This window comes from Amia ocellicauda, chromosome 22 (genome assembly GCF_036373705.1).
Source record: "Amia ocellicauda isolate fAmiCal2 chromosome 22, fAmiCal2.hap1, whole genome shotgun sequence".
Taxonomy (NCBI): Eukaryota; Metazoa; Chordata; class Actinopteri; order Amiiformes; family Amiidae; genus Amia; species Amia ocellicauda.
Window position 1 is genome coordinate 16178285 of NC_089871.1, and position 18920 is coordinate 16197204.

Genomic DNA, 18920 nt, shown 5'->3' on the forward strand with positions numbered 1-18920 from the left:
AACCTACACAAAGTAACTAACTGTTTTTACTTCTCTACCACTGAGAAGACAATAATTATATTGTCTGGGTTTGAATCCATGCCCATCACTTACTTCTGGTCTTAAGGTTCTTAACTGTCTCTTTTAGGAATTAATTCTTCATATACACGCATGCATACATGCTTATTGAATTCAGTATTTATTTCATTGACGAACAGTGAACAGAATACAGAAGGATTATGTATTTATTTTTATTCAAGGTATAACTTTTTAGAAACCAACACAAACACTTCGTGAAAACAAATCGTGACTGGAAGCTTTTTGAATATCCGCCTTCAGTCAAGTCATTCTGTATTCTCAGCAAAAGCAGGAAGTGGAATAACTAGTTGTAATATTCACTGCCGTAGGCTGTGGTATAAACATGATTTGAGCTGAACAACTGATTTAAAGCAACAGTTTTGTAACCAGCCTCTGAAAATGTTCTACTTAGGTTATAATAATAAAAAAAGAATACAATTTGGCATATTTCATCCATCTGATTCCAGAATCCGTTCAGCCCACTTTCCCAGATTCTAAAATCCTTCTGTTTTTATTTCCCATGCATATCGCACACTTCCACATTCAATCAAAAACCTGTGCCCAACCTCCACACAAAATATCCTGAAAATTGAAACGGCATTCTTCGAGCACAGTAAAAATTTACTTTTTTTTACTTTTTAATCTGACTATTTAAAACCACTATGTCCACAAAACATGACATTTAAAACCTTTAAAGATTCTACTTGGCAAAGTGAACATGCCTCACACCACTACAGTTAATCTGTTGTAGTCATACAAGTACCAGACCAACTTCCATGTTTCTTGTAATTGAACAGAATATTCTGAAAAGGGAAGTGATGTCACTAATTAGCAGAGCAGATGAACTCAGTTTTACCTAAACTCTGTGAAAGCCTTCTTTGAGGTATTACTCAAAAAGTCAGTACTGGGTCCCTGATATAATAAACAGATAGAAAGGCAGGTTGGAGATTTTTTTCTTTTTCAGTTATGAACAGAAGTGGGCAGTCATCTTCTTAAAGCTTAATCTGCTGAGCCCTGTATGTGTCAAAGTCTCCGGGGAGGGTATCTGGAGAGAAAAAGGAGTGCAAAAAAGTTAAAGCGTGTCAAGAAACAGCGTTGTGACTCTACATAATTCTAGAACTTTCCAAGATGTTAAAGCTACCAGGATATCCCATCTACCATTCAGTGAAGCACTTCAAAGTTGTTGTTCTACCAACTGGTTTGTTTGAGTGTTTTGGAGGGATTTTGGGTGTTTTAGGGTGGGAAAGTATTACACTGAAAGACAACACACAGGGTTGCTTAGCCCTGGTCTTCAGTCCATCCCAGGGCTTTAGATGTATGTACCCAATCATTGCTTTTGAAACCTACACTGAATTACTGAGTTGCTATGTCCTTGAGAGTTTTAAAGTGTAAAGCAGTGAGGAAGATGGGAGGAACTGCTGCCATGTGTTTCAGGCGACGTTGGAGCTGTACCTACCATTGCAGCGATAGCGCAGGTTTGCCCAGATGATGTTCTCCTGGGAGAAGCAGAAGACCCCAAGCCGGCCACCTCTCATGGTGGTGTCGATGATGATCCCTGTGTCAGCCACCATCCGTGGGCCTTCATAAAAGCGCACCCTTGAAATCCCCCAAACACAATGACAGAGAGACAGAGAGGAGACACTCTATATTAGACACTGTATTAACACTCAATGGCCTCTCACAACCTCTCCCCTGTGCTTTTTGATACCGTGAGGGAAAAAAGTATTTGATCCCCTGCTGATTTTGTACGTTTGCCCACTGACAAAGAAATGATCAGTCTATAATTTTAATTGTGTATTTTAACAGTGAGAGACAGAATAACACAAAAATCCAGAAAAATGCATTTCAAAAAAGTTATCAATTGATTTGCATGTTAATGAGGGAAATAAGTATTTGACCCCTTCGACTTAGTACTTGGTGGCAAAACCCTTGTTGGCAATCACAGAGGTCAGACGTTTCTTGTAGTTGGCCACCAGGTTTGCACACATCTCAGGAGGGATTTTGTCCCACTCCTCTTTGCAGATCCTCTCCAAGTCATTAAGATTTCGAGGCTGACGTTTGGCAACTCGAACCTTCAGCTCCCTCCACAGATTTTCTATGGGATTAAGGTCTGGAGACTGGCTAGGCCACTCCAGGACCTTAATGTGCTTCTTCTTGAGCCACTCCTTTGTTGCCTTGGCTGTGTGTTTTGGGTCATTGTCATGTTGGAATACCCATCCACGACCCATTTTCAATGCCCTGGCTGAGGGAAGGAGGTTCTCACCCAAGATTTGACGGTACATGGCCCCGTCCATCGTCCCTTTGATGCGGTGCAGTTGTCCTGTCCCCTTAGCAGAAAAACACCCCCAAAGCATAATGTTTCCACCTCCATGTGTGACGGTGGGGATGGTGTTCTTGGGGTCATTCCACCTCCTCTAAACACGGCGAGTTGGGTTGATGCCAAAGAGCTCGATTTTGGTCTCATCTGACCACAACACTTTCACCCAGTTCTCCTCTGAATCATTCAGATGTTCATTGGCAAACTTCAGACGTCCCTGTACATGTGCTTTCTTGAGCAGGGGGACCTTGCGGGAGATGCAGGATTTCAGTCCTTCACGGCGTAGTGTGTTACCAATTGTTTTCTTGGTGACTGTGGTCCCAGCTGTCTTGAGATCATTAACAAGATCCTCCCGTGTAGTTCTGGGCTGATTCCTCACCGTTCTCATGATCATTGAAACTCCACGAGATGAGATCTTGCGTGGAGCCCCAGACCGAGGGAGACTGACAGTTATTTTGTGTTTCTTCCATTTGCGAATAATCGCACCAACTGTTGTCACCTTCTCACCAAGCTGCTTGGTGATGGTCTTGTAGCCCATTCCAGCCTTGTGTAGGTCTACAATCTTGTCCCTGACATCCTTGGACAGCTCTTTGGTCTTGGCCATGGTGGAGAGTTTGGAATCTGATTGATTGATTGCTTCTGTGGACAGGTGTCTTTTATACAGGTAACGAGCTGAGATTAGGAGCACTCCCTTTAAGAGAGTGCTCCTAATCTCAGCTCGTTACCTGTATAAAAGACACCTGGGAGCCAGAAATCTTGCTGATTGATTGGGGATCAAATACTTATTTCACTCATTAACATGCAAATCAATTTATAACTTTTTTTAAATGCGTTTTTCTGGATTGTTTTGTTGTTATTCTGTCTTTCACTGTTAAAATACACCTACCATTAAAATTATAGACTGATCATTTCTTTGTCAGTGGGCAAACGTACAAAATCAGCAGGGGATCAAATACTTTTTTCCCTCACTGTAACTACCTGTGCTATGCTAGGTTGTTCTGCAGGTGTCCATGACCTCTAGTATGAATTGGGATGTTTTGGATAGTTGAACTTCAAGCATTGAATTGTATACTTAGGGGCCACGCATCTAACAATGTTGTTATGTATGGTATGACACAGATGGGAATGTAGGTGCTCAAAGCATTTCATTTCCTGAGCCCCACCAAGACATTCAACTGTAATAAAAAGTTGTGATGAGATCACAAATACTACCTTGCTGAGCCTGTGTCATGATGATTGTAAACCTGGATATTTCTAATCAAAGGGAAAGCAAAATGCCCCTTATTGTTACAATTAAACAATGATACGGATAGAATGGCTCTTGGGCCTACCTGATGTAGCCCTCTTGTGGCCGGTGCTGCAGGAACCAGCGGTAGGAGGTCTTGTCCTTCCAGCCCACATTGCGTGCGTCTTTCCAAAGCAGCTTCACTTGGTCGGGCGTGTGCCCCGTGTGCCACAGTGCATTACGCAGGTTCTCCCCGGGGCCCGTGTTTGATTTCACAGCCTGCCACAGAATGAAACACAATCGACATCTCATAATCTAGGGAAATTTAGGATGTTGTAAGTTTTTTTTAATCATGGGAGAACTGTTCAGCTTTTCCGAAGAGTTCCTGCTCTTTTACCTTTCTCAAGCCCCCTGCCTTAAATCTTGTTAAAAAAACAACTACAACCACAAAAAATAAAACATTAAGATGCTCCTTATTATTATAAGAGCTGTACAGGTACTGAAATATACTAAACAATCCGCTCTTAAAGTCTTGAATGCTGAGCAACTACTTTTTTTGTAGCTTGTGAATTACTAGAAGGTAATCCTGTGGCTCGGGCCAAACCCACTGTTAGTTAATTTCTGTTACCGTATATTGCGTGATAGAGTTGCAGAAGGGAAGCTACCTTTAGTTGAATTCCGGGCTCAGCCACAGCTCGGAAAGGGTTGGCCTGCCAGTAAATCTGTTCCACCTGTTTCCACATCACCACGTAAAAGCTGGAACTGTCCTGGTACCCGAATATGAATCCGGCATAGTCATCGTCCGTGGCAGTATTCACGTGAAACGTTCCTTCGAAATCCACGCCATTGAATGCTGTATAACCTGCAGAGGGGGAAACCCAGCCAAAGCTGATGAAAAGTGCAACGAGTCTTGCAGAAGTGGTTGGACGTTTGTTCGTGACTAGCATGAGGATCTAGTCTACCTGTAACCATTCACTTTTACTTTCAACAAACAAGCAACAGGCTGTAAATAAATCAACAAACCACTTCCCAATCTCCTAGTTTTTGGTTTTATTTTTCTGTGTTGCAAAAAAAATGTGTAATAGATTTTTCAGTCTTACCAACAGCCAATCCAGGGTCACTATTCATAGTCTGCACAATCTCTCTCCCCTGTAAAAGGAGCAACAGGAAATTATATTTCACACAACACACAACAAAGTAACCTATTTGTTTTTCATTATTTTATTATATTATTATTTTTATTTATATTATTTAATGATAGCATTGTATGGATGGAAAGACCCAATCAACTTTAATGTTTTTCCCCTCTTCCCACAAATATTTTAGGCTAAGAAATAGTCCTTCATTTACAAATTTGAATTAATTGTGTGCAAAATTATAATCCTTCTATCTTCCAATGATGAAAATGTATACATCCCCAACCATCTGTTCCAGATTTAAGATTAGAACCTCCAAGAGCCTGTTACATACACCGATCAGCCATAGCATTATGACCACTGACAGGTGAAGTGAATAACACTGATAATCTCGTTATCATGGCACCTGTCAGTGGGTGGGATATATTAGGCAGCAAGTGAACATTTTGTCCTCAAAGTTGATGTGTTAGAAGCAGGAAAAATGGGCAAGCGTAAGGATCTGAGCGACTTTGACAAGGGCCAAATTGGGATGGCTGGACGACTGGGTCAGAGCATCTCCAAAACTGCAGCTCTTGTGGGGTGTTCCCAGTCTGCAGTGGTCAGTACCTATCAAAAGTGGTCCAAGGATGGAAAAGCGATGAACCGGCGACAGGGTCATGGGCGGCCAAGGCTCATTGATGCACGTAGGGAGCGAAGGCTGGCCCGTGTGGTCCGATCCAACAGACGAGCTACTGTAGCTGAAAAAGTTAATCCTGGTTCTGATAGAAAAGTGCCAGAACACACAGTGCATCACAGTTTGTTGCGTATGGGGCTGCGTAGCCACAGACCAGTCAGGGTGCCCATGCTGACCCCTGTCCACTGCCAAAAGTGCCTACAATGGGCACGTGAGCATCAGAACTGGACCACGGAGCAATGGAGCCTGGTCTGATGAATCACAAGTTCAGGGTGTTGACTTGGCCTCCAAATTCCCCAGATCTCAATCTAATCGAGCATCTGTGGGATGTGCTGGACAAACAAGTCCGATCCATGGAGGCCCCACCTCGCAACTTACAGGACTTAAAGGATCTGCTGCTAATGTCTTGGTGCCAGATACCACAGCACACCTTCAGAGGTCTAGTGGAGTACATGCCTCGACGAGTCAGGGCCGTTTTGGTGGCAAAAGGGGGACCTACACAATATTAGGCAGGTGGTCATAATGTTATGGCTGATCGGTGTATATTCTAGTTTTGACATGCATCTTGCTCGTGAGGATGTAGCGTGTTTTGTTTTGATAATATCATGTGCCGAAGATTGGTCATGGGTCAGTAGACAAATCTTGTTTCATCATAGCTGTAGTCTGTGTGTGCGCGGCCCGGACCTGATTGAGGACCACCCAGTTTGGGTCGATCTGAGCATCTCCTTCTGGGTCAAGCACAACGGTCTGGTAGGCACGGAAATCAGTCAGCGTGACCTCTGCGTTCTCCGGGCATACGTCGATGGTGTCGATCACTGTGTCGTTGTCAAAGTCATGCTCGCAGATGTTCCCAATGCCGTCTCCTGCATGGTGAGGGGACACGCAAAAGAACCAGTCCATTACAGCAAGGAGTCAACGGCAGAGTCTGGTCCAGCTCTTGCTGAAGTATAGGGATGAAAACTGGTTTTCTCATTGCTTAGCAGAGTATCACAGTGAATCTATGATGAAGGTTATTCATATCATAATAAAATAATAGAAAGACTAGGTTAATGTGTGGTCAAGATAAAAACCTGATGAAAGTACTTGCAAATGTACAGTTTTATATTTATCCCTGGTAATCTCCTAAATTGCCACTTGTAGGCCAGGTTAGATGGACACATAGGCAGTCTGGACAGAAGGAGCGGCCCACCATCAGAGTCCTCCTGGAGGGGGTTGGGAATGAGACGGCAGTTGTCAGGCCCTGGGGGAAGGAGATCGGGAATGCCATCGTTGTCATCATCATCATCGCATTCGTCTCCAAGCCCGTCGTGGTCCGTGTCCAGCTGGGAGCTGTTGATGATGGCGGGGCAGTTATCCCGAGAGTCCTGGTGCCCATCTCCGTCGCTTTCCCCAGACAGAAGCAGAGAGGACAGATCAGCCACAGCCTGCACTTAAGTATTGAGCTACACAGATGTTGATTGTCCACAAGGGTTGAGGTGTTTACCTCAATCCCCCTAGATTTCTTTATAGGTCACCCTAAAGCACCAATTGGGGGCATATGTTAGTCATTGATTAATTTAGCAAGTTATTGGTTCAGTTCAAATAAGTCTAGTCCTAAATTAATTGAATTTCCCAAGACACCACCATAATTGACCACCAGGTGATCAGGTGTTCGACACCCCTAATTGATCGTGTTGGGTATTTACAATATTTTGCTTTTGAAAAGCCCAAAGAGTAAGGCTCAGAAAAGCATCCCATATGTGAGATTACCTGTCTTTGTTGGTGTCACAAGGGTCTCCTATCAAGTCGTTGTCAATGTCCAGCTGAAGAGAACAAGGCAGAGGTCTATGAAACAAGCTAACTGCCTCCCACGACTCAGATTGGAGATTGACTGTTTGAAAGGTTTGCACACATTCTTTGTTGCTAGAGAAAAACATAATTTGGACCAACAATTTTCAATTATAGCAATTGTTCAACACAGGCATGACATTTACACATTTAAACTAGGTCATTCTGCACTTATTTTATAACCCCAAGTATTCTACAGCATTTTCAAGGGTGTGCAGAATTCAGCGTACATGTTACATGTACAGGTCAAAGTGTTAAACACAGACCTGATCTGGATTCCTGACATTGGGGCAGCTGTCACAGGCATCTCCAACATTATCTCCGTCCCTGTCTCTTTGGTCCATGTTGGGCACCTTCTCACAGTTGTCCAGGATGTTGCGTATTCCTACAATAATTTGCACATCAGGGTTTTGTGCACGAAACAACTGGTCTGCTGGTGTTTCAGGTGCCCACAATAAGTCCCAAACTTGCTTCATAGAGAACACAGTCCTTGATATTTACAGTAATACATCACCATACAGCCATTTATGTGAATTGCCGGTACTGTTTCTTGTGACTGCTCACATCCTGTCAGTTTTAACGTACTCTAAATTTGATATCTCTGAGGGTGCTTTCTAGCAGATTTGAGTGACAGCAATAAGGATATCCCCCACTACACGCATGAGCTGACATCTCAAAAACACATGTACTAGATGCAGTGGAAAGCTTCTGCTTTCCTCACGTAAAAGGAGAAAAGTTGTCCTCATTAAATATGTGGGTGCATGACGTTTGCTTCATTGATACCCTATCAGTAGCTTTATTTCAACACCAATTCCCAGCTCGAAGTCTGCCACGGTAAGTAATGGGATCACCCAAGCCCTGTAATGGTGTCTTGGGTGTGGAGCATGGATGATTGAGCCTCACCGTCCCCGTCGATGTCGTCATCACAGGCATCTCCTTTCCCATCCCCGTCGGTGTCCCTCTGGTCGTTGTTGGTGATGAGACGGCAGTTGTCGCACGAGTCACCAAAATCATCTTGATCGACGTTCCTCTGGTTCACATTGGGCACCAGCACACAGTTATCCTATGGATGGTGAGAAGGCAGAGAGAAGCTGACCAATTCCTTTAAAAACAATAAGAACAAAGCCCTTTACATATTTCAACGGCATTGTTGTGGCAATGGGATCCCTGGATCCCTTGCTATGCCCCACTGAGGTGCAGATGACTTGCATGGCAGCAATACAGGCAGAAATTACAATTATAGTTAGTAATTCTTGCAAGTAAACACTCGGATAAGAAACCAATACCACACTGGTTTCAGTCTATAATCACCAAATGTGCCAATAGGTAAGAGATGACAAGGGGGATCACCAAGCCAACTTGATGGCTCAAGTCCCTGTATTTCAGTTCATGTGTGGTCATTTGCCACCCACACTGGCTCAACACGGGTACATTTACAGACAATAGGTGACAGGTAGCCACTGCCCAGGTCTCGGACACTGACCTCGGTGTTAAAGATCCCGTCACCATCCGCATCCTCGTCACAGGCGTCTCCGATTCCATCGCTGTCTGCGTCCTCCTGGCCGGAATTGGGCACAGTCACACAGTTGTCCTGAAAGACACCAGGCCAGCAGGGTTACTGCAACATACTTGGAGATGGCGAAAGTTCTTACAGGTGCCACTTAGCTGAACGTAATGAAACTGAGCATATTTACATCTTGACTGCAATTGATGTTGCTACTTACTGGAACATAGCATTACAGTCCTGAATCAGAAGGCACTACTAACCAGAACCGGAATGCTTTGGAATAGATTTTAATTGGAAAATTAAATATTGGTTGAATAATCACATTTTGATTTTGGTTTCTCGTTAAATAAATTTAATTATAAGTGTATTATTTGAAATGACTCTTATTTATATTATTTCATTGCAAGAGATGAGTGCTGACAATATGCACTTCGTCATTTGTAGACAGCGAGCAGGATTCCTCTAGTAGTGGTAAACAGTTGCCAGGAGGGATTTGAAGTTGGCCACGATTTCCCCGGCTTCCCAGACAATCACCACCCCCTGTTGCTTAACGGCAGCCTCTGATGGTGCAGTGTTCACAGTGAGAGCTACATGAGTTCTTCCTTTGAGGCTAAACCTCTGCTAGGTGCTTGAAGAGTGACTATCCAGATGGGCTCATAAAACCAAAAGAAAATATCACCTGTTGACAGGTTCTTTCTGGGCACTGCAGTTTCTCATCGGGGAAGCCATCAATATCAATATCAGGCCCACAGATGTAACCATTTCCTGCCCATCCGACTGCACACTGGGATAAAACACAATGTTAAAAAATCAATTAGGGACCCCAAAATGGGAAACCGGTTTCTAGTAGGAAATGAGCTGCAGTTCTAACCACACTTCCCATTGGCTGAAATGTACAATTAAAGATGGTGGGCGTGGTTACAGCAGACCCAATTAAATCTGAGCCATTTTGTGATCTTACAGAACAAGCAATAGTCCCATCCCTGTGAGTAATACACTCTGCGTTTTCGTGACAAGGGTTCGACTGTCTGTCACCACAAGCTCTCTCTGCCTGGCAGCCTCGTCTCTGGTCACCGGTAAATCCTGGTTTGCAGGGACCGCACCGGAATGACCCCTGAAAGCAGGACACATATAACAAATTTAATTAAATGTTTTAGTCAAAATTTATACTGCAGGTACTCTCTCCAAGGATTTATCAAAGTATCAACAGCCAAAGCTACAGATGAAGGCCTACAACATAAAACTCCTTTGCTAGAAAAGTATAATAGTCTAAAACATTATTCTTTCACCAAACACAGAAATATATGCATAAAAAGATACATTGATAGTGGCAGTTTATTTATTTGTGCTTGTGTAATTTATGTAAAAAAATAATTATTATACATTAACACTTAAAAACATAGGCATTAAGTGGCAGTTAAAATTGAAATATGAAAAGGACAATTGCAATTAACAGACACTTTCAGTTATAAAGTAGGCAAATATGAATTGTAATTGTAACAAACTAGCTATTGATTTAGTCAATGATATTCTAATGTGTACAAAAACTGAAATCTTAAACAGTTCAAATAAATAAATAAGAGATCTAGGTGCCCAGTCATCCAGAAAACATTTTATGAGTATGAGTTTTAAACTACGCCACCTAAAATAACATCAGGTAGTCCAAGACTAGTGCTAATCTTGGTCCTTGAAACCAGCCCTGTGAGTATTATTATAATTTTCTCCTATTATTGCTCCCATTCAAAACTGTCAGATGTCTACACTTCTGGGAATAAAAGTGACTCATTATAAGGGTTTATTTTTCAATATCACCACTTCTATGACCTAGCTGGATGACACAGATATCAAACATTCAATGAAAGTAAAGAACACTAATTATCCCAAAATGCTGGCGCTAAAGTGCATTGTTATAAAATCAGAAGGATTTGCATTAACCGGTGTGTTGCTGCAAATGGAGTTTGCCACGCAGCCTCCGTTGTTTGAGCTCTCACATTCATTGACATCTCTGCAGACCTTCAGAGGCAGAAAAGACAGACAGCATGAAGTTAAACACAGGAAATTACACACATCAGGAAAGACCTCTGTAGCTACATACAGCCCAATGCATGTGGCGTCCTCAAAAACCTAAATCACCGTACACCAGATTCTAGCCAGTGACTGAAATGTATTGATTGCATTCATTTCAGAAACAGCCCCAATGATCCTGTTTGCCCTTTTTTCTTTCTTTTACTGACCACGGCTCACGTGAATAGGGGACCCACATTACAGAATGAGGTGAGTCTGAATATTTGGCTTATGTATTAGAGTGAAATGAATCCATCTGTACTGACATTAACCATCAACGTATGTCTTGGTCTACCTATAAAACAGGAGCTCCAACATAATACTCGGAGGGCCAAAGTGACTAGTGGCTGTTGTCCAACAAAACTGCCTGTCCAGTCTGATTAGCTGATTAACTGGCTGAAATGAATACAAGTCTGCAAGCTGTAAATTATTTTACAGGTCGTGAACTTCAAATCCAATAAATATTTTAAGGCATCAACTGTAAAAGTAATTGAGAGCTCTTGGGGGAATTAAAACAAGAAGACACCATAGCCCTCAAGGAAATGAGTGTGTGGTCCCTGCTCGACACCATGTGGTGCGTAAAGGAGAAGAACGTTTCCATTATCTCCAATGGGATGGATATGCCTCTGTCTCAGACTGCAGCTACCTGTTTGTTGGCTGTTGCATAGGAAAGGCCTACACCATGAACAGCTGGGCCTGTGTATCCAGTAGGGCAGGGTCCACAGCGAAAGCCTGGGGAGGTGTTTATACAGTGAACACCAGGATTGCAGGGATCCACAACACACTGGGGAGACAGCAACGACAGAGGAAGAGTCAGGTAGGGGTTTAGCATTGGAATATATATTATTTTTTCTCCCATTTTCTGTAAATGCAGCTGTATTTTTGTAACCCTTCTTGTTTGCAATTGTTAATTTAATTAAATCACTAAGTCCATGAAAATGCTGGCAAAAAAGAAGTCACCACTTATTGCTTCAACTGTTAGAGTACCATGCCTGAAATATTGGGAAAAAAATAATAAAAATCAAAGTCTAATATGACCATATTCAATGGGTCTGCTTGCATTGGTTCAGGGGGCTTTGACTTGGAGCCTCTTGTCTGTATGACATCACCTGCAGCTGCGGGAGACACACACACTTCCCACACCCACATCAGGATGGCAAAAGATAAGGATATACAGGGTTAGTATGTCCACAGTGTAAGCAACATCTGGGGACTTGGAAATCTTTCAGAAAAAGTGAATTTAGTAGAGCACAGGCGAGCGAGAAAGGAAACACTAACCTCGTCCACATCAGTACAGTGAGTCCCGTTTCCAAACAAACCGTTGGGACACAAACCACATTTTATACCCCCAGCTGTCTCAGTGCATTTCACCCCAGGATAACAGGGATTAGGAAGGCAGGACGGGACGGGCCATGAGGGATCCGGTCTGTCTCCACGCATACCTAGAGGAGATGATTGTACATTGGGTTGGATTGACTGATAATCTAGGTCCAAGAACATGTGGTCTACTTTAAAGATGAGTTAGCAGTAAGGATGGCTAACCTGGATCATTCCTGCTTTTTTCCAGCAGCAGCTGGAAAATATTCTTCAAGAATTCCAGGGTTTACACAAAGTTCAACTGCAACTGGACTGTGAATACAACTAGTGGGTATTGAGACCTGGCTTTGCTGTGTAGCTCATTTTCTTGAGCAACACACTTGGCATGAATGTTGTTCAAGTGCAATGGGTCCCCCTGCTGGGGTCTTTGGGAACTTCATCAGCAACAGAAAACTTAATCAAGACAAAGCCTTTTGGTGGGGAGGTGGGGATGGACGGATGATATATGGGCTCAAATTAGCGCCATAAGTAACAAATTCAAAATAAAATATATCGTAAAACGAGAAAAATAAAGTTGAGAATGTCACAATATTTTTGAGTAAAAGTGAATAAATGGATGTTGAGATCAAAAATAAAACAATCGAAAGCAAACTTTATAGATTTGTAAGCAAAAATAATGATATCTCAACTATAAGCACCCCGTTTCTCTCTGAAAGGAGCTCAGGCACTTTTTTGTTATTTTTTTGCATCTCTCAGCTATCTTGTCATTATCCTATGAGGGTTACACAGTTTCACAAAGAGGACAGGAAGTCGATTGAAGATATTTCAAATTAACCCCATTTTCAAGAGATATCTCGAATTGAACAGGAAGTCAAAACACACAGCATTTTCACAGGAAGACAATTTGGGATAACTTTTGATTGAATTTGAGAATCTTGAAATTGAGTTTGCGATATCTGCAGTTCAATTTAAGATTTGTATTTCGAGATCTTTCTAAATGACGATTTGGCTTCTCATAAGGCAGGGCTCTATGCTGCTGCGACTGTCTGAAAAAACAACATAAAATCTGGACTCACCGCACGCTTCACACTCCATCACCGTATTCTTCAGGAAAATAATCTCCTTGATCTGAAAAAAAACACACAGATAAGTGATTAAAATGTGATATCATACAAAAAAGCTTTTGATAAGGTTCCACACCAAAGACTGATCCTCAAATTGGAAGCTGTAGGCATTCAGGGTAATGTAAGTAGATGGATTATGAACTGGTTGATGTACAGGAAACAGAGGGTGTCGATTAGAGGAGTTGCTTCTAACTGGAATGAGGTTGTTAGTGGAGTTCCACAGGGATCAGTACTAGGGTCTTTGCTGTTTCTAATCTATGTTAATGATCTGGACTCTGGGATAGTTAGCAAACTTGTCAAATTTGCAGATGATACTAAAATAGGTGTCTCAGCAGATACAATCTTGGTAGCACAGGCTATTCAAAGGGACTTAGATAATATTCAGTTGTGGGCCGACACCTGGCAGATGAAATTCAATGTGGACAAGTGCAAGGTATTACATGCAGTTAACCGAAATGTCCACTATAATTACACTATGGGAGGAATAGAACTAGATGAAGTAACGCATGAGAAAGACCTAGGAGTCTATATGGACTCATCACTTTCTCCATCCAAACAATGTGGGGAAACAATAAAAAAGGCAAACAGAGTGTTAGGGTATATTGTCAAAAGTGTAGAATTTAAAACAAGGGCAGTGATGTTCAGACTGTACAATGCACTAGTTAGAGCTCTTCTAGATACTGTGTACAGTTCTGGGCTCCACACTTCAAGAAAGATATCGCTGCTCTAGAGGCAGTTCAGAGAGCAACCAGACTTATTCCAGGTCTGAAGGGAATGTCCTACTGAGAGACTGAGGGACCTGAACCTTTTCACCCTGGAACAGAGGAGACTACGTGGGGACTTGATCCAAGTCTTCAAAATCATGAAAGGCATCGACCACATCAAACCAGAGGAGCTTTTCCAGATCAGCAGGGACACGCACCCAGGGACACAAATGGAAATTGGGCTTCAAGGCATTCAAGACAGAAAACAGGAGACACTTCTTCACACCGAGAGTTGTCACAATCTGAACAAACTCCCCAGTGATGTGGTTGAAGCTGAAAATTCGGGAACATTTAAAAATACACTGGATAGGATCCTTGGATCACTCAGTTATTAATGGACACCACATGAGCACAATGGGTTGAATGGCCTCCTCTTGTTAGTAAACTTTCTTAAGTCATAAAGGGAGGTGCTTTTACTTATTCTGCTTCTTCAACGTCCTGCATTTGAATTTGTGTTTGATTGCAACTCTACACAGAATGTATTACCTGCTGTTTCAACAGTTCTTTGATCTCCACCAGAGCTTGATTGGTTCCTTTTATTTGATTGACGATTTCACTTTCTGTAGAATAATTAACAACAAATTAAAAATACATGTTATTAAACATATATGTATATTCAGCAGAGGCAGAAACTTTTATCAGTCCACTGCTAGATGAAGGCCTCCCCAAGACGTTTCCACTTGTTTTGTTCTCTTTTGCAGGTCACGCCAGAAAATCATATTTAATCTTCCCAAAATGTTCTTCTGTGTTCTTTTTTCATCTCTTGTGTTGATACGTGTGATTAAGTTATATTTCTTATTTTATTTAGGTGTGCTTTCTGGCATACTTTTTGAATTGAAAAGTTGTCTTTATAATTGATTTAACACAGAAGAACAGTTACATGTTTAAACTCAAATCCATTAGCAGCATCTTCCAAAAACCAGACAAGATGTGCTCCACAGATGTGAAGGTAAAGCCCCTGTGATGGCCTGTTTATTTATCATCTTTACTGCCTCCCATTGGTCTGCTGCCTCTGGTCTTATTTCACTTACCAATTCCACATTGAGACGTTAAAGCATCTGTCTGTTTGTGACTTCTTCATCACTCAATATATCACAGATTTGTACTTCATTATTAAATAGGAAATGGAGTGCTAAGGCTCACAATCGCTTTTGCACGGACGTTGACAAATAAGAAAACAAGGATTCCCTATTTTTGTGTGTGTGTGTGTGTGTGTGTGTGTGTGTGTGTGTGTGTGTGTGTGCTGGGTCATGTGCCATTTAGGGTTTAAATTAGTACCAGTCCAAGGATTGACGGTTACAGAAAGCACTAAGAGACGGGCTATAATTTACAATCTCCGAAGCCTGGGACCATCTCGCACATGTACCCCAGTCATGTGGGCTGAGACCTCTGGACTCTAGCTGTCATCACTTGCCAGTTTACTCCACCGTTTATTGACACTGGGACTCCCCGAGGCGCAGTTAAGATGGGAGTCCCCTCGGAGTTTGAGAGAAGGAAGTGTGTTGTTTCCATTAGGAACATCATGTATTTGCCTTTAGAATTCCAGAGAAACTAGTCCCCTATTGCATCAATATCCCCCCTATTTAAACCACTTTGTAAAATTTGTGCCTTTGCTATCTTTTCAGTTCCTAGGACTCAAAAGATCCCAAAAGGTCCCAAAGATCTGGTCAAAGTGATGCACTTTAAAGACAGAAACCCACTCAACCAAATAAAATTGTGGCAACAAAGTGGAAACAGAACTGTGTGATGCTGTGGTGATACAAATTTGTCGACTTTTTAGGGATGTTGTCAGAACCCTGTAACATAGATTAAAAAAACTTTTGTATCACTATTACAGAGCAAACATATTGAAAAATAACTACATGCAGAGAAAGAAACATTTATTTAAGTTAATTGGAATATATCAAACAAAATATACCATGTCTAAGTATATAAAATAATACACCTGATATGTATTGAAAGAGAAAGGCATATGGAGTTACTGAGCGAGGGGCAGAGGATGTTACAGAAGTAGAAACCATCTGGAAACTATACCCTCAACTCTCCATAGTCTGGGTAACATTTTCAATCAAAACCAAAGCACCACCAAACTCCAGCCTTGCACAGAACTAAATAGGTTAGCTAGGAAGAAACTGTCTAAGACTAGACTAACATCGAGTATTTCATCTGATGGCTTCTGATATGTCACTAATTTAGTTTCATAGTTGCCCATAGTAGACGTTTTAAAAACATCTTGTGCTCTAGCAGTAAAGCAGAGCACTCAAATTCTCCAAGATGAGTCGTAATCTATCGTTATAATTGTGCTTGGATCGATCATACAGTTGCACCTATTTTTCTCTCTGTACGTTTTAATCATACAACTACTTGCGATTGAACGGTAAACGCTTTGCAACGAGCCAGTAACCAGACACAGAAAATGAACTTGCACACAGATCAAGTCAAATACATCCACATTCACTTTCTAATCAGTTCACTTCTGCTGCTAGTATTGCTTGCATTCTGTCTGTGAGATCTGACTGAATTCCTGCCATAATTTATATTTAAAAAAAAAAGACAAAACAATGAAATGCATCACTTATTATCAAATGCCATAATGTTCAAATTGATTTAGAATCAGGATTAAGTGTAGTATTCAAAAATAGGTTTTATTAATTCTGAACAGTATAATAACACTATGAATACTACCAAAACAACTACGATGCCACTACTAGAGCCATGAAGAATAAGACAGGAGATACTAGATACTCTTGTTAAAGGCTAATAGTTATTATATTAGGGTACAAACCTCTTACTGATCCCATTTGGCCAGAAACTAACTGGGAGCTGCAACTAAAAGCAGAAATAAATATCACAATTCTCCACATTGTCAGTCCTCTGTGGTTCCCCTGTTTGTTTGAGGTGAGAAAGAGAGAGAGAGAGAGAGAGAGAGATCCAAACTTGTCCCAGTGGCGTCGCACACAGGTCGGGAGGAAACTGGGCTTGGCTCGGGCAGCCCCTTCGCAGGTCTCGGAGTCAGTGAAACAACCCCCAGCCTGCCTCCCCGCCTTTATACCCCAGTTTCTGTCTGGCATCATTGCCATTGGCCGCCTGCAAGAGACTCCGTGAAATCATTCACACTGTCTGAGGGCACAGGACCTCTGGAAAAAGACACCTCATTTAAAAGCAAGTGGAAGGTGCAAAACGAAAATAAGTAGGCACCTTAAAGGCTTTGGCAGAGCTTGACACAATTCATCCATTTCATCCAGTTTTTCTAGCCTTACTGAAGTACTTATATGCTGCTACTACTACTAACTACTACTACTTCTACTACTATTAATGAAAATAACAATTAGAAGGTGAAGGAGAAGGAGAATTATATATAAAAAGTGCCCTCCCCCCACCCTTCAAATTAGAAGTTAGAAAGCAAGAGCACTCAATGTCTGGGAAAAAGTCTATTCATTACAAATCTGTCTGGTTTTACACCACTTCTTTTGCATAATATGTCAGAGTGCATACAAAACAGATAAGCCACAATATCAACACTGAAGTAAAGGAAAAAAAGTCAAGCTGAAAAAAAAACTACAAAGAACAAAGACATCATTTTCATTATGTGCCAGTTGGTGGATTAGTATTATTTGAACGTCACTGTTAAGTAGCAAATGTATATTCAGCCTGTTCGATTTCCAAGTGACATATGGAGGATTTACAGCAATTTGATGTCCCTACAGATTGTGAAAATAGAAACGTGGAATTAGTGATTTGCTAAGGCTGTTCATTCTCTTGGGAGAGAGTATGCAGTTTTCTTTTTTGGGGGGTGGGTGGGCTACCTAAGACCACACTAGATTTTCTACTTTCTAATTCACATGGAAAGCATGGAAAGACAAATACATTTTCCTCTGTGTATCTGTGTGTTTATGTCTTGTTCTCTGATAATGGCATCTGCAGCTGTGAGTGAAATTCCACTGCGTGTCTTCACTGTGTGTAGGGGGTTGGGGAGTGTGAGGTGGGAGGTGGGGGTTGAGTCTTTGTACCTACCCTGACTTCCAGTTTTCATGCGTGGACTACATTCCCGGCAGCCCCCCCAAAGGACCATTTCTGGTTTCTGGAAAGAATTCTTCCCCTGCTGTTTATTTAAGTACTTTAGCAAACATAACAAAATAAGAAAAGAAACAAACTTCACCAGAAAAAGATTGAAAGTAAATACTTGAGACAATGTAGTGCTGCCCAACTGCCCTCTCAGTGGGTAAACCCATTTAAATCCACCTTAGACAAAGCAAAATTAACTAATTAATTAATTGATTGATTGATTGATTAATATCCTGTTGGCTACAGTTACTTTTCCCTTAATGCTCAGACTGCATGCTCTTCTTAGTCTTATTTATTGGTGCCGGTGACTAAAGTTGCAGTTGCATTGTGGGAAACCTGCAGAGAACCCAACTTCAATACATCCACCGATAATGCAGCTTCAGCACCATAAGAGCTAATAGGCCCATGTGTTTGCTGCTGGAAGATGGGAAGAACTGGTTCCTTTCAGTTTTATCATTGAACCAACAAGTCTAGAGTGACATGATCTTTTACCACGGATTAAAGACACGTCTAATACAGCTGTAACTATGCAAGCTCTCTCTGTAATAACCACTTCAATCCAGTTGCTTCGGTCAGTTCTCCGCTTGCAGGGTGAACTGAATTACATTCTGCTGTGTCAGCTCTTTTTCTATTCCCCAGAAAAGTGCAGGGAAGCACCAGCTGAAATCTCTGTAAATTTGCTCTTGCGCCATTTGAAAAAACATAACATTAAGAAAGGATGAAAAGTTTATTTAGAGTTTATGTGGGGCTGTTGCTTTTATGAACCGCTCTGTTGACTTTTTTCTTCGATCACAGTCAGCACAGTCATGCTTTGTGGGCTTCCATTAAACAGACTGACCACTTC

General features: G+C 41.7%; 1 protein-coding gene across 1 annotated transcript; it reads right to left on the reverse strand.

The window, feature by feature from the left end:
- Nucleotides 1-214: 214 nt before the first annotated feature.
- On the reverse strand, nucleotides 215-17009 carry comp (cartilage oligomeric matrix protein). The gene is made up of 19 exons (XM_066695816.1): nucleotides 16797-17009; nucleotides 14498-14571; nucleotides 13200-13251; nucleotides 12085-12248; nucleotides 11453-11590; nucleotides 10678-10755; nucleotides 9704-9856; nucleotides 9422-9526; nucleotides 8719-8826; nucleotides 8139-8298; nucleotides 7502-7620; nucleotides 7158-7210; nucleotides 6598-6791; nucleotides 6093-6271; nucleotides 4700-4748; nucleotides 4265-4461; nucleotides 3706-3878; nucleotides 1514-1653; nucleotides 215-1102 (listed from the first exon to the last, which is right to left on the reverse strand). The coding sequence occupies exons 1-19, from the start codon at nucleotides 16873-16875 to the stop codon at nucleotides 1050-1052; spliced, it is 2268 nt and encodes a 755-aa protein (XP_066551913.1). The 5' UTR covers nucleotides 16876-17009; the 3' UTR covers nucleotides 215-1049.
- Nucleotides 17010-18920: the final 1911 nt, after the last annotated feature.